The sequence below is a fragment of the Hemiscyllium ocellatum genome, chromosome 44 (assembly GCF_020745735.1).
Source record: "Hemiscyllium ocellatum isolate sHemOce1 chromosome 44, sHemOce1.pat.X.cur, whole genome shotgun sequence".
Classification (NCBI taxonomy): Eukaryota; Metazoa; Chordata; class Chondrichthyes; order Orectolobiformes; family Hemiscylliidae; genus Hemiscyllium; species Hemiscyllium ocellatum.
The window spans coordinates 5,948,065-5,964,837 of NC_083444.1; the positions used below are offsets into that span (position 1 = coordinate 5,948,065).

Below are 16,773 nucleotides of genomic sequence, written 5' to 3' on the forward strand. Positions count from 1 at the left end.
CTCCTAATCATATATCCATCCAGATGCCTCTTAAATGTTGTAATTGTACCAGCCTCCACCACTTCCTCTGGCAGCTCATTCCATACACGGACCACCTTCTGAGTGAAAACATTGCCCCTTAGGTTCCTTTTGTATCTTTCCCCTCTCACCCTAAACCTATGCCCGTCTAATTCTGGACTCACCCACCCCAGAGAAAAGCCTATTTACCCTATCCATGCCCCTCGTGATTTTGTAAACCTCTATAAGGTCACCCCTCAGCCTCCGACGCTCCAGGGAAAACAACCCCAGCCTGTTCAGCCTCTACCTGTAACTCAAACCCTTCGACCCTGGCAACTCTCCTGAACCCTGAGGTTGGGGGGAGGGGGGGTGAATGGAGGAGGAGTGAGCTCAGCTGCCCTGGAGCCTAACGTGTTTGCTGCTGCCCATTTTCTATCATCGCTGATGTATGCTGGCTCCCGATCTGACCGTGCAGCTGTTTTCAGATTCCGAAATCATGCGTTCCAACCTCTTGCCTGTCCTCGATTCCAGTCGCTGCCCTGTCAGCAGCTGTCCCTCCAGCTTCCCAGACCCCTCCAGCTCTCCTTCCCTCTTTTTAACACCCTAACCCTTCAATACCGTCCTGGATGAGCCTCCCTTTGCTGCTCCTAAGGCCTGGGGTCTCATGCCACGGTTGGATAATGTGTCCTGGGGAGAGAGGGAGGGAGGGGTGTAACACTGCCTGTCGAAGTATCGGTTGGTGGTACTCCGTGTCGCTCTCTGTGCTGATGGTTTCTCTGCTGTTGGTTTTCTCTCTCCCCGCTCTCCCCGCCCTCGCCTGCTGACACCCGCAGCCACCAGTCGGGGGACGTGTGCGTGGCGTCCTTCTGCAGGATGAGCGGGAATTCCAGCCGCCTCCCGACGAAGCTCAGTGCCCTGGAGGAGCAGGCCTTCCTCTTCCAGCTCCAGGTCAACGAGAGGCCACAGCCAGACACCAAGGAGGTAGGCCGCCCACTCTCCGACCGTCGTGGACTTCCTACGCTGCGGAGAGGGGCTGCTCGGCCCATTGGCTCTGCACTGACCCTCAAAACAGTGTCGCACTCGTTCACGCAAACACACCTCCCCAACACTGTCCCTGTGTAACCCTGCGTTTCTCTTGGCCAATCCACCCTAACCTGCACATCCCTGGGCACTATAGGACAATTTAGCACGGCTAATCCACCCTAACCTGCCCATCCCTGGGCACTATGGGACAATTTAGCACGGCCAATCCACCCTAACCTGCACATCCCTGGGCACTATGGGACAATTTAGCACAGCCAATCCACCCTAACCTGCACATCCCTGGGCACTATGGGACAATTTAGCACGGCCAATCCACCCTAACCTGCCCATCCCTGGGCACTATGGGACAATTTAGCACGGCCAATCCACCCTAACCTGCCCATCCCTGGGCACTATGGGACAATTTAGCACGGCCAATCCACCCTAACCTGCCCATCCCTGGGCACTATGGGACAATTTAGCACGGCCAATCCACCCTAACCTGCCCATCCCTGGGCACTATGGGACAATTTAGCACGGCCAATCCACCCTAACCTGCACATGCCTGGGCACTATGGGACAATTTAGCACGGCCAATCCACCCTAACCTGCACATCCCTGGGCACTATGGGACAATTTAGCACGGCCAATCCACCCTAACCTGCACATCCCTGGGCACTATGGGACAATTTAGCACGGCTAATCCACCCTAACCTGCCCATCCCTAGGCACTATGGGACAATTTAGCACAGCCAATCCACCCTAACCTGCACATCCCTGGGCACTATGGGACAATTTAGCACGGCCAATCCACCCTAACCTGCACATCCCTGGGCACTATGGGACAATTTAGCACGGCCAATCCACCCTAACCTGCCCATCCCTGGGCACTATGGGACAATTTAGCACGGCCAATCCACCCTAACCTGCCCATCCCTGGGCACTATGGGACAATTTAGCACGGCCAATCCACCCTAACCTGCACATGCCTGGACACGATGGGACAATTTAGCACGGCCAATCCACCCTAACCTGCCCATCCCTGGGCACTATGGGACAATTTAGCATGGCCAATCCACCCTAACCTGCACATCCCTGGGCACTATGGGACAATTTAGCGCGGCCAACCCATCCTAACCTGCACATCCCTGGGCACTATGGGACAATTTAGCACGGCCAATCCACCCTAACCTGCACATCCCTGTGCACGATGGGACAATTTAGCACGGCCAATCCACCCTAACCTGCACATCCCTGGGCACTATGGGACAATTTAGCACGGCCAATCCACCCTAACCTGCACATCCCTGGGCACTATGGGACAATTTAGCACGGCCAATCCACCCTAACCTGCACATCCCTGGGCACTATGGGACAATTTAGCACGGCCAATCCACCCTAACCTGCACATCCCTGGGCACTATGGGACAATTTAGCACGGCCAATCCACCCTAACCTGCCCATCCCTGGGCACTATGGGACAATTTAGCACGGCCAATCCACCCTAACCTGCACATCCCTGGGCACTATGGGACAATTTAGCACGGCCAATCCACCCAAACCTGCACATGCCTGGGCACTATGGGACAATTTAGCACAGCCAATCCACCCTAACCTGCACATCCCTGGGCACTATGGGACAATTTAGCACGGCCAATCCACCCTAACCTGCACATCCCTGGGCACTATGGGACAATTTAGCACGGCTAATCCACCCTAACCTGCCCATCCCTAGGCACTATGGGACAATTTAGCACGGCCAATCCACCCTAACCTGCACATCCCTGGGCACTATGGGACAATTTAGCACGGCCAATCCACCCTAACCTGCACATCCCTGGGCACTATGGGACAATTTAGCACGGCCAATCCACCCTCACCTGCACATCCCTGGGCACTATGGGACAATTTAGCACGGCCAATCCACCCTCACCTGCCCATCCCTGGGCACTATGGGACAATTTAGCACGGCCAATCCACCCTAACCTGCACATGCCTGGACACTATGGGACAATTTAGCACGGCCAATCCACCCTAACCTGCCCATCGCTGGGCACTATGGGACAATTTAGCACGGCTAATCCACCCTAACCTGCCCATCCCTGGGCACTATGGGACAATTTAGCACGGCCAATCCACCCTAACCTGCCCATCCCTGGGCACTATGGGACAATTTAGCACGGCCAATCCACCCTAACCTGCACATCCCTGGGCACTATGGGACAATTTAGCACGGCCAATCCACCCTAACCTGCACATCCCTGGACACTATGGGACAATTTAGCACGGCCAATCCACCCTAACCTGCACATGCCTGGACACTATGGGACAATTTAGCACGGCCAATCCACCCTAACCTGCACATGCCTGGACACTATGGGACAATTTAGCACGGCCAATCCACCCTAACCTGCACATCCCTGGGCACTATGGGACAATTTAGCACGGCCAATCCACCCTAACCTGCACATCCCTGGGCACTATGGGACAATTTAGCACAGCCAATCCACCCTAACCTGCACATCCCTGGGCACTATGGGACAATTTAGCACAGCCAATCCACCCTAACCTGCACATCCCTGGGCACTATGGGACAATTTAGCACGGCCAATCCACCCTAACCTGCACATCCCTGGGCACTATGGGACAATTTAGCACGACCAATCCACCCTAACCTGCACATCCCTGGGCACTATGGGACAATTTAGCACGGCCAATCCACCCTAACCTGCACATCCCTGGGCACTATGGGACAATTTAGCACGGCCAATCCACCCTAACCTGCACATCCCTGGGCACTATGGGACAATTTAGCACGGCCAATCCACCCTAACCTGCCCATCCCTGGGCACTATGGGACAATTTAGCACGGCCAATCCACCCTAACCTGCCCATCCCTGGGCACTATGGGACAATTTAGCACGGCCAATCCACCCTAACCTGCACATGCCTGGGCACTATGGGACAATTTAGCACGGCCAATCCACCCTAACCTGCACATCCCTGGGCACTATGGGACAATTTAGCACGGCCAATCCACCCTAACCTGCACATCCCTGGGCACTATGGGACAATTTAGCACGGCCAATCCACCCTAACCTGCACATCCCTGGGCACTATGGGACAATTTAGCACGGCCAATCCACCCTAACCTGCCCATCCCTGGGCACTATGGGACAATTTAGCACGGCCAATCCACCCTAACCTGCCCATCCCTGGGCACTATGGGACAATTTAGCACGGCCAATTCACCCTAACCTGCACATCCCTGGGCACTATGGGACAATTTAGCACGGCCAATCCACCCTAACCTGCACATCCCTGGGCACTATGGGATAATTTAGCACGGCCAATCCACCCTAACCTGCACATCCCTGGGCACTATGGGACAATTTAGCACGGCCAATCCACCCTAACCTGCCCATCCCTAGGCACTATGGGACAATTTAGCACGGCCAAGCCACCCTAACCTGCACGTCCCTGGGCACTATGGGACAATTTAGCACGGCCAATCCACCCTAACCTGCCCATCCCTGGGCACTATGGGACAATTTAGCACGGCCAATCCACCCTAACCTGCCCATCCCTGGGCACTATGGGACAATTTAGCACGGCCAATCCACCCTAACCTGCACATGCCTGGACACTATGGGACAATTTAGCACGGCCAATCCACCCTAACCTGCCCATCCCTGGGCACTATGGGACAATTTAGCACGGCCAATCCACCCTAACCTGCACATCCCTGGGCACTATGGGACAATTTAGCGCGGCCAACCCACCCTCACCTGCACATCCCTGGGCACTATGGGACAATTTAGCACGGCCAATCCACCCTAACCTGCACATCCCTGGGCACTATGGGACAATTTAGCACGGCCAATCCACCCTAACCTGCACATCCCTGGGCACTATGGGACAATTTAGCACGGCCAATCCACCCTAACCTGCACATCCCTGGGCACTATGGGACAATTTAGCACGGCCAATCCACCCTAACCTGCACATCCCTGGGCACTATGGGACAATTTAGCACAGCCAATCCACCCTAACCTGCACATCCCTGGGCACTATGGGACAATTTAGCACGGCCAATCCACCCTAACCTGCACATCCCTGGGCACTATGGGACAATTTAGCACGGCCAATCCACCCTAACCTGCACATCCCTGGGCACTATGGGACAATTTAGCACAGCCAATCCACCCTAACCTGCACATCCCTGGGCACTATGGGACAATTTAGCACAGCCAATCCACCCTAACCTGCACATCCCTGGGCACTATGGGACAATTTAGCACGGCCAATCCACCCTAACCTGCACATCCCTGGGCACTATGGGACAATTTAGCACGGCTAATCCACCCTAACCTGCCCATCCCTAGGCACTATGGGACAATTTAGCACGGCCAATCCACCCTAACCTGCACATCCCTGGGCACTATGGGACAATTTAGCACGGCCAATCCACCCTAACCTGCACATCCCTGGGCACTATGGGACAATTTAGCACGGCCAATCCACCCTAACCTGCACATCCCTGGGCACTATGGGACAATTTAGCACGGCCAATCCACCCTAACCTGCACATCCCTGGGCACTATGGGACAATTTAGCACGGCCAATCCACCCTAACCTGCCCATCCCTGGGCAATATGGGACAATTTAGCACGGCCAATCCACCCTAACCTGCACATGCCTGGACACTATGGGACAATTTAGCACGGCCAATCCACCCTAACCTGCCCATCGCTGGGCACTATGGGACAATTTAGCACGGCTAATCCACCCTAACCTGCCCATCCCTGGGCACTATGGGACAATTTATCACGGCCAATCCACCCTAACCTGCCCATCCCTGGGCACTATGGGACAATTTAGCACGGCCAATCCACCCTAACCTGCACATCCCTGGGCACTATGGGACAATTTAGCACGGCCAATCCACCCTAACCTGCACATCCCTGGGCACTATGGGACAATTTAGCACGGCCAATCCACCCTAACCTGCACATCCCTGGGCACTGTGGGACAATTTAGCACGGCCAATCCACCCTAACCTGCCCATCCCTGGGCACTATGGGACAATTTAGCACGGCCAATTCACCCTAACCTGCACATCCCTGGGCACTATGGGACAATTTAGCACGGCCAATCCACCCTAACCTGCACATCCCTGGGCACTATGGGACAATTTAGCACGGCCAATCCACCCTAACCTGCACATCCCTGGGCACTATGGGACAATTTAGCACGGCCAATCCACCCTAACCTGCCCATCCCTGGGCACTATGGGACAATTTAGCACGGCCAATCCACCCTAACCTGCACATCCCTGGGCACTATGGGACAAATTAGCACGGCCAATCCACCCTAACCTGCACATGCCTGGACACTATGGGACAATTTAGCACGTACAATCCACCCTAACCTGCCCATCCCTGGGCACTATGGGACAATTTAGCATGGCCAATCCACCCTAACCTGCACATCCCTGGGCACTATGGGACAATTTAGCACGGCCAATCCACCCTAACCTGCACATCCCTGGGCACTATGGGACAATTTAGCACGGCCAATCCACCCTAACCTGCACATCCCTGGGCACTATGGGACAATTTAGCACGGCCAATCCACCCTAACCTGCACATCCCTGGGCACTATGGGACAATTTAGCACGGCCAATCCACCCTAACCTGCACATCCCTGGGCACTATGGGACAATTTAGCACGGACAATCCACCCTAACCTGCACATCCCTTGGCACTATGGGACAATTTAGCACGGCCAATCCACCCTAACCTGCACATCCCTGGGCACTATGGGACAATTTAGCACGGCCAATCCACCCTAACCTGCACATCCCTGGGCACTATGGGACAATTTAGCACGGCCAATCCACTCTAACCTGCACATCCCTGGGCACTATGGGACAATTTAGCACGGCCAATCCACCCTAACCTGCACATCCCTGGGCACTATGGACAATTTAGCACGGCCAATCCACCCTAACCTGCACATCCCTGGGCACTATGGGACAATTTAGCACGGCCAATCCACCCTAACCTGCCCATCCCTGGGCACTATGGGACAATTTAGCACGGCCAATCCACCCTAACCTGCACATCCCTGGGCACTATGGGACAATTTAGCACGGCCAATCCACCCTAACCTGCACATGCCTGGGCACTATGGGACAATTTAGCACGGCCAATCCACCCTGACCTGCACATCCCTGGGCACTATGGGACAATTTAGCACGGCCAATCCACCCTAACCTGCACATCCCTGGGCACTATGGGACAATTTAGCACGGCCAATCCACCCTAACCTGCACATCCCTGGGCACTATGGGACAATTTAGCACGGCCAATCCACCCTAACCTGCACATGCCTGGGCACTATGGGACAATTTAGCACGGCCAATCCACCCTGACCTGCACATCCCTGGGCACTATGGGACAATTTAGCACGGCCAATCCGCCCTGACCTGCACATCCCTGGGCACTATGGGACAATTTAGCACGGCCAATCCACCCTAACCTGCCCATCCCTGGGCACTATGGGACAATTTAGCACGGCCAATCCACCCTAACCTGCACATGCCTGGGCACTATGGGACAATTTAGCACGGCCAATCCACCCTAACCTGCACATGCCTGGGCACTATGGGACAATTTAGCACGGCCAATCCACCCTGACCTGCACATCCCTGGGCACTATGGGACAATTTAGCACGGCCAATCCACCCTGACCTGCACATCCCTGGGCACTATGGGACAATTTAGCACGGCCAATCCACCCTAACCTGCACATCCCTGGGCACTATGGGACAATTTAGCACGGCCAATCCACCCTGACCTGCACATGCCTGGGCACTATGGGACAATTTAGCACGGCCAATCCACCCTGACCTGCACATCCCTGGGCACTATGGGACAATTTAGCACGGCCAATCCACCCTGACCTGCACATCCCTGGGCACTATGGGACAATTTAGCACGGCCAATCCACCCTAACCTGCACATCCCTGGGCACTATGGGACAATTTAGCACGGCCAATCCACCCTAACCTGCACATCCCTGGGCACTATGGGACAATTTAGCACGGCCAATCCACCCTAACCTGCACATCCCTGGGCACTATGGGACAATTTAGCACGGCCAATCCACCCTAACCTGCACATCCCTGGGCACTATGGGACAATTTAGCACGGCCAATCCACCCTAACCTGCCCATCCCTGGGCACTATGGGACAATTTAGCACGGCCAATCCACCCTAACCTGCACATCCCTGGGCACTATGGGACAATTTAGCACGGCCAATCCACCCTAACCTGCACATCCCTGGGCACTATGGGACAATTTAGCACGGCCAATCCGCCCTAACCTGCACATCCCTGGGCACTACGGGACAATTTAGCACGGCCAATCCACCCTAACCTGCACATCCCTGGGCACTACGGGACAATTTAGCACGGCCAATCCACCCTAACCTGCACATCCCTGGGCACTATGGGACAATTTAGCACGGCCAATCCACCCTAACCTGCCCATCCCTGGGCACTATGGGACAATTTAGCACGGCCAATCCACCCTAACCTGCCCATCCCTGGGCACTATGGGACAATTTAGCACGGCCAATCCACCCTAACCTGCACATCCCTGGGCACTATGGGACAATTTAGCACGGCCAATCCACCCTAACCTGCACATGCCTGGACACTATGGGACAATTTAGCACGGCCAATCCACCCTAACCTGCACATCCCTGGGCACTATGGGACAATTTAGCATGGCCAATCCACCCTAACCTGCACATCTCTGGGCACTATGGGACAATTTAGCACAGCCAATCCACCCTAACCTGCACATCCCTGGGCACTATGGGACAATTTAGCACGGCCAATCCACCCTAACCTGCACATCCCTGGGCACTATGGGACAATTTAGCACGGCCAATCCATCCTAACCTGCACATCCCTGGGCACTATGGGACAATTTAGCACGACCAATCCACCCTAACCTGCACATCCCTGGGCACTATGGGACAATTTAGCACGGCCAATCCACCCTAACCTGCACATCCCTGGGCACTATGGGACAATTTAGCACGGCCAATCCACCCTAACCAGCACAACCCTGGGCACTATGGGACAATTTAGCACGGCCAATCCACCCTAACCTGCACATCCCTGGGCACTATGGGACAATTTAGCACGGCCAATCCACCCTAACCTGCACATCCCTGGGCACTATGGGACAATTTAGCACGGCCAATCCACCCTAACCTGCACATCCCTGGGCACTATGGGACAATTTAGCACAGCCAATCCACCCTAACCTGCACATCCCTGGGCACTATGGGACAATTTAGCACGGCCAATCCACCCTAACCTGCACATCCCTGGGCACTATGGGACAATTTAGCACGGCCAATCCACCCTAACCTGCACATCCCTGGGCACTATGGGACAATTTAGCACGACCAATCCACCCTAACCTGCACATCCCTGGGCACTATGGGACAATTTAGCACGGCCAATCCACCCTAACCTGCACATCCCTGGGCACTATGGGACAATTTAGCACGGCCAATCCACCCTAACCTGCACATCCCTGGGCACTATGGGACAATTTAGCACGGCCAATCCACCCTAACCTGCACATCCCTGGGCACTATGGGACAATTTAGCACGGCTAATCCACCCTAACCTGCCCATCCCTGGGCACTATGGGACAATTTAGCACGGCCAATCCACCCTAATCTGCACATCCCTGGGCACTATGGGACAATTTAGCACGGCCAATCCACCCTAACCTGCACATCCCTGGGCACTATGGGACAATTTAGCACGGCCAATCCACCCTAACCTGCACATCCCTGGGCACTATGGGACAATTTAGCACGGCTAATCCACCCTAACCTGCCCATCCCTAGGCACTATGGGACAATTTAGCACAGCCAATCCACCCTAACCTGCACATCCCTGGGCACTATGGGACAATTTAGCACGGCCAATCCACCCTAACCTGCACATCCCTGGGCACTATGGGACAATTTAGCACGGCCAATCCACCCTATCCTGCACATGCCTGGGCACTATGGGACAATTTAGCACGGCCAATCCACCCTAACCTGCACATCCCTGGGCACTATGGGACAATTTAGCACGGCCAATCCACCCTAACCTGCCCATCCCTGGGCACTATGGGACAATTTAGCACGGCCAATCCACCCTAACCTGCCCATCCCTGGGCACTATGGGACAATTTAGCACGGCCAATCCACCCTAACCTGCACATCCCTGGGCACTATGGGACAATTTAGCACGGCCAATCCACCCTAACCTGCCCATCCCTGGGCACTATGGGACAATTTAGCACGGCCAATCCACCCTAACCTGCCCATCCCTGGGCACTATGGGACAATTTAGCACGGCCAATCCACCCTAACCTGCACATGCCTGGGCACTATGGGACAATTTAGCACGGCCAATCCACCCTAACCTGCACATCCCTGGGCACTATGGGACAATTTAGCGCGGCCAACCCACCCTAACCTGCACATCCCTGGGCACTATGGGACAATTTAGCACGGCCAATCCACCCTAACCTGCACATCCCTGGGCACTATGGGACAATTTAGCACGGCCAATCCACCCTAACCTGCACATCCCTGGGCACTATGGGACAATTTAGCACGGCCAATCCACCCTAACCTGCACATCCCTGGGCACTATGGGACAATTTAGCGCGGCCAATCCACCCTAACCTGCACATCTTTGGACTGTGGGAAGAAATCCACGCAGATACGGGGAGAATGTGCAAACTCCAAAGACAGTCGCCTGAGGGTGGATTCGAACCCTGGTCCTTGGTGCTGTGAGACATCCGAATAGGTGGGAGCCTCAGTCCCTCTGACATGTGCCGCAGTTCCATTTGTAAGCATCCTCATGATGTGAAGCCGCTGTTTGCTGTCCGTTCCAAATTGCCCATGAGAAAGGGTGGTGAGTTGCAACCTGAATGGTGTGGGCTGAGGTGTGTAGTGACCTGCCTTGCTTTCAATCACTTCAGGAAAAATGTGTCTCTGTATTAGATGTGCATTGGTTCAGAGTTCGAGGGAGTCAGTTTCAGAGAGAGTGTGTCTGAGTGTTGAGTCGCCATGTGGGACAGTTCCTGTTAAAGCCCATGCAGGTTTCTCGTGCTTCACAGTGATCCTCATTTGGCTATGGGTTTTCACTTGCTTCCTTTAGCTATGCTCGGGCATCACATGACCTGATGGTGTTCACACTCTGGGAGAGGGGGAGAAATGGTGTCAGTGCCTAATATTGACGTTCTGTATACATCGTGTGTGTGTGTGTGTGTGTGTGTGTGTGTGTGAGAGAGACAAACAGAGAGAAAAAAACAATGGTGTCAGTATCTAATATTGACATCCTGTGCTTTGTGTGTGTGTGAGAGAGAGAGAGAGAAATAGTGCCAGTATCTAATATTGGCGTTCTATATACATTGTGTGTGTGTGAGAGAGAGAGGGAGAGAGAAATGGTGACAGTGCCTCATTTTGACTGTGTGTGTGTGTGTGAGAGAGAGAGAGAGAAATCATGTCAGTGTCTAATATTGACATTTTATGCATCGTGACTGTGCGTGTATATATGTGAGAGAGGGAAAAATGCTGTCAGTGTCTAATATTGATGTTCTATGCATCGTGTGTGAGAGAGAGAGAGAAGTGGTGTCAGTGTGACTGTGTGTGTGTGTGTGTGTGTGTGGTGGGGAGCTGGTCTGATTGGCGAGCTGGCCTCTTCCTCCTGCTAGAATGGCTGGTCAGTCTGAGACTGCTTGACCGTTGCTCTGTCTGTGTGTGTATGTAACAGTGAAAATGCTGAACAACATTCGGTTTGCTGTCAGAGGGTCCTGGATACGGGCTCACTCTGTAATGTCAGCTTCAAGGGCAATCATTTATTCCTTTGCTGTGTCCCTTTTAAACCCTGATTAGGGTCTGGAGGTGCCACTGACTGCGATAGTGTGCTGGTCCACGGCTAACCTACCCCTAGACAACAAGATCTACACCCACTATAGGTGAGTAATGACCACTGCTGTCACAATCAATCTTCCTTCGCTGTGCATCACCAGGCACGTTTAATGATTTATTGTTTTGTCGCCATGTCAACATTTTAAATATGAGCAGGAGATAGGAATAGGAGTAGATCATTTGGCCCATTTGATACTGTTCCACTGTCCAATACGAGGGCTGTGAATCCACTCTCCTATCTGCTCGTCCCTGGATTCCCGGAGAGGCGCGAAGTCTGTCAATCCCAGCCTTAAATATATGCGGCGATGGTGTGCCCACAGCCTTCTGAAGGAGAGAATTCCTAAGGTTTGCCTCCCTCTGAGTGACAATATTTCTCTTCCTCCCAGTCCTCAACGTTCAGACCTTTTATCCCGAGATTGGGGCATGGGTTTTAGGTTGCCTGACTAGTGGAAACAATCTCCGGGCTGTTGACCCTGTCAAACCCCTTTATGATCTTTCAATGATATCACCAAGTTACTCAGCTCCCCCAACATCCCGGTGTTATGGACCGGACCAGAGCCCCTCAATAACATCTCAAAAAATAGCCTTGACCATAACCTGTTGTTATTTTCAAAGACCGATGTGTCTCGTGCAGTGTGACTGGTCAAACTACTTGCCGTTAATCAAAACAATTTATTGAAACTCTAGCTAACGTACTCCCAAATACAGAGGAATTTAGAATAAGTGAACTCTATTGGAGAACTTAATAGAAACAATACCTATTACTTATTAACTGTTCCAATGCAGTAACATCCCATAAACCCCTTGGCAAAGAAAATTCAGGCACAGATTCTCACATGCAGTTCTCTAATCCAGGAGGAAATCATCCTGAGAAAGTTCAGAGAGAGTATCAGCCAGGAGACATTCACTGAAGCTTCCAACTCTGATGAGACTCCAAAGGCTTCTGCTCAAAGCTAAATCTAAAAACTGGAATAAAGCCAGAACGGCTGGCCTGAGAGAGCTGGCCACACCCAGCCAGCCTGCTTCTATTGTTCTGAAATGGGGGGGGGAAGCAAAAAAAAAACCTCAAGCTGTTTATTTTCTCAGAGAGCTCAAACACCTGTGCCTTACAATCATCTCTTCGGGAAAAGGAAACCAGGAACAAAATAACCTCTTAAAGCCACAGCATCCGCACAGCAGGAGCCGATCTAGTGAACCTTAGTGCTCTGCCATTTCCACTGCAAGTCGACCCGTCCTGGGTTGCACAGCTGCACACACTGTTCCATATCGAGTGTGGAGGGGTGATAGATACAGGGCAGCTGTCAGGGGTAGTTTCTTTACTCAGAGAGTAGTAGGGGCGTGGAATGGACTGTCTGCAACAGCAGTAGACTCGCCAACTTTAAGGGCATTTAAAGAGTCATCGGATAGGGATATAAAGGAGAACGGAATAGTTAGGTTAGATGGGCTTCAGATTGGTTTCACAGGATCAGTGCAAACATCGAGGGCCTGTAACGTTCTGTGATCTCATCTCAGGCAGCCCTCTATCTCTGGACTGCAATCCTCTTGCAATAAATGGCGCGCGGCTTCATTTCCTCTCTGGTTATGTGGTCAGTGGCTGCACACTGCAGTGGATCATGGTCCTGGGAAGCCCTGCCCGTCCTGTCCCCTCCCTGCCCTAGGGGTTAATTTCAAAAATGTGGCAAGGACATTTCCTCAGGCAGTGGTGGGGCATCGTTGGCAAGGCTAACAGTTTATTGCCCCGTCCCTAGTTGTCCCTTTTAGAAGATGGGGGGGAGTGAGCTGCCTTCTTGAGCTGCCCCTGCCCTGTGTGCCGTAGGGACCCCCACTCAGCTCCGTTAGGGAGGGCGGGAGCACCAGGATTCTGACGCAGCCACGCTGAGGGAACGGCCGATATATTTCCAAGTCGGGACGGTGAGGGGCTCGGAGGGGAGCTTGCGTAGGGGTGGTGTTCCCACGTATCTGCTGCCCCTTGTCCTTCTAGATGGAAGCAGGCGTGGGTTTGAGTGGGCCTTGGGTGAATTGCTGCGGTGTACCTTGTCGATGGTGCGCACTGCTGTTGTTCAGTGTCAGTGGGGGAGGGAGGGGATGTGGTGTATTCAAACAGGGGGGAGGGGGCTGCTTTGTCCAGGATGGTGTTGAGCTTCTTGAGTGTTGTTGGAGCTTCCCCCATCCAGGGGCAAGTGGGGAGTATTCCCTCACCCTCCAGACCTGTGCCTTGTCGATGATGGGACAGGCTTCCGGGGGAGGGGAGGGGGGAGTTACTCGCTGCTGCTATTCCCAACTTCTGAGCTGCTCCAGCAGCCCGCAGTATTTGCAGGACTCGTCCACGACAGTGACCTCCATCTTAACAAGCAGGAGTCGCTGGAGAAACTCAGCGCAGCCTGGCAGCGTCCATGGAGAGAAAGCGGGCAACGCTTCGATTCCAGCGACCCTCTGCCAGAAGGTTCCTGATGAAGGGCTTATGCTCGAAACGTCGAATTCTCTATTCCTGAGATGCTGCCTGACCTGCTGTGCTTTAACCAGCAACACATTTGCAGCTGTGATCTCCAGCATCTGCAGACCTCATTTTTTACTTACTGTTCTGAAAGAGAGGTGAGTGGACCTGAAACCTGAACTCTGCTTCCTCTCTCTCCGCAGATGAGTTTGCAGAGCACCTCCTGCTCTTGTTTCAGAGTTCCTGGTTTCAGCTTGTTCTATACAGAGGAGCTTTGGTGCTCTGACATGGTTAAAGTGCCCCACCCTGTGGCTGGTCACAGAGTTGCAGCTGTGGTTGCGATTGAGTCTGGATGGGGCAAACCAGGCAATAGCTAAGAGTCATAGAGATGTACAGCACGGAAACAGACCCTTCAGCCCGACTCATCCTAACCTAATCTCGTCCCATTTTACAGCACTTGGCCCATACCCCTCTAAAACCTTCCTGTTCGGGGTTTAGAGGGATATGGGCCAAGTGCTGGCAAATGGGACTAGATTATACCCTAACCTTTTCAATGTTGTCATTGTACTCCACCACTTCCTCTGGCAGCTCATTCCACACGCGTACCACCTTCTGTGTGAAGAAGCTACCCCTCAGGTCCCTTTTAAATCTTTCCCCTCTCACCCTAAACCTATGCCCCTCAAGTTCTGGACTCCCCCCATCCCTATCCATGCCCCTCATGATTTTATAAACCTCAATAAGGTCACCCCCTCAGCCTCCTATGCTCCAGGGAAAACAGCCCCAGCCTCTCTCTATAGTTCAAACCCTCCAACCTTGACAATGTGCTTGTCGGGTTTTTTTCTGAACCCTTTCAAGTTGCACAACATCTCCCCCACAGCAGGGAGACCAGATACAGCAGTATTCCCAAAGTGTCCTGTACAGCCCCAACATGACCTCCCAACTCCTGTACTCAGTAAAGGAAAGCATACCAAACACTGGCTTCACTACCCTGTGAGTCCACTTTCAAGGAGCTATGAACCAGCAACACTGCCCAGGGAGTGACAGCAGCAGGGGGAGCAGAGTACTGTCTGCCCCCAGTATTTAGCTTGATGGCCCAACAGGCGAGTCGCAGCCCATCGAAGATGTGCTGGGCACCCCATGTTTTTACTCGTGGAGCATTCCAAAGGCATTAACTGTTTGTGAAGCACTGCAGGGTGTTCAGGAAGCGGTGGGCGGTAGGGGGGAGAGGGAGGGTCGAAGTACACTGCAACAGGAGGCCGCCATCGGCCACTCATGCCAGTTCCACCATTCACTCAGCTCACTGCGCATCCTATACCTTAGCTCCATCTATAAGACCGTAAGAAATAGGAGAGGAAGTGAGGCCATTCGGCCCGTCGAGCCCGCTCCGCAGTTTAATCATGGCTGATGGGCATTTCAACGCCTCTTCGCCGCACTCTCCCCATAACCGTTAAATTCTTAATCTTGCAAGGAATTGTCAAGCTCTGCCTTGAAGACATTTAACCTGCTCCACTGTTCTCCGTGGCAATGAATTCCCCAGGCCCACCACTCTCTGGCTGAAGAAATATCTCCCTCATTTCCGTTCTAAATTGACCCCCTCTAATTTCAAGGCCCACGGGTCCTAGTGTCCCTGCCTGACAGAAACAATTTCCCAGCGTCCACCCTTTCTAAGCCACGCATTATCGTGTAAGTTTCTATTAGATCTCCCCTCAACCTTCTCAACCCCAATGAATACAATCCCAGGATCCTCAGCTGTTCCTTGTATGTTAGGCCTACCATTCCAGGGATCATCCGTGTGAATCTCCGCTGGACACGCTCCAGTGCCAGTATGTCCTACCTGAGGTGTGGGGACCAAAACTGAACACGGTATTCTAAATGGGGCCTAACCAGAGCTTTATAAAGTCTCAGTAGCACAACGCTGCTTTTATATTCCAACCCTCTTGAGATCTACACGCTTCCATTCCATAGCAACACTCGTCCTTCCCCCAAACAAAATAACGTGAGACCCACATGTGAAATATATAATCAATGCCCACTCCCATGAAAGGCTTTTGACACCCTTTTGTTTTGAAAGGGCAAGCTTTCCAGATTTCTCCCTCACCTTTGTGTGGTTCCAAGAGGAAGTCAGAATCCTGCAGCGGGTAACTCACCCCCTGACGCTCAGTAGCAGCGGTGTGTCCCATCTACAAGATGCACTGCAGGAATTCACCAAAGATCCTTAGGCAGCACCTTCCAAAGCCACAACCTCCACCCTCTGGAAGGACCAGGGCAGCAGATACACGGGAACACCACCCC

At 53.2% G+C, this 16,773-nt stretch overlaps 1 protein-coding gene across 2 annotated transcripts in view; it reads left to right on the forward strand.

Moving 5' to 3' along the window:
• trappc14 (trafficking protein particle complex subunit 14) overlaps positions 1-16,773 on the forward strand; it is a 69,122-nt gene that overhangs the window by 35,665 nt on the left and 16,684 nt on the right. For both annotated transcript variants that reach the window (XM_060854743.1, XM_060854744.1), the window contains exons 6-7: positions 831-978; positions 12,012-12,094. In XM_060854743.1, coding sequence (XP_060710726.1) covers positions 831-978; positions 12,012-12,094 — 231 coding nt within the window. The remainder of the gene's footprint in view (positions 1-830; positions 979-12,011; positions 12,095-16,773) is intronic.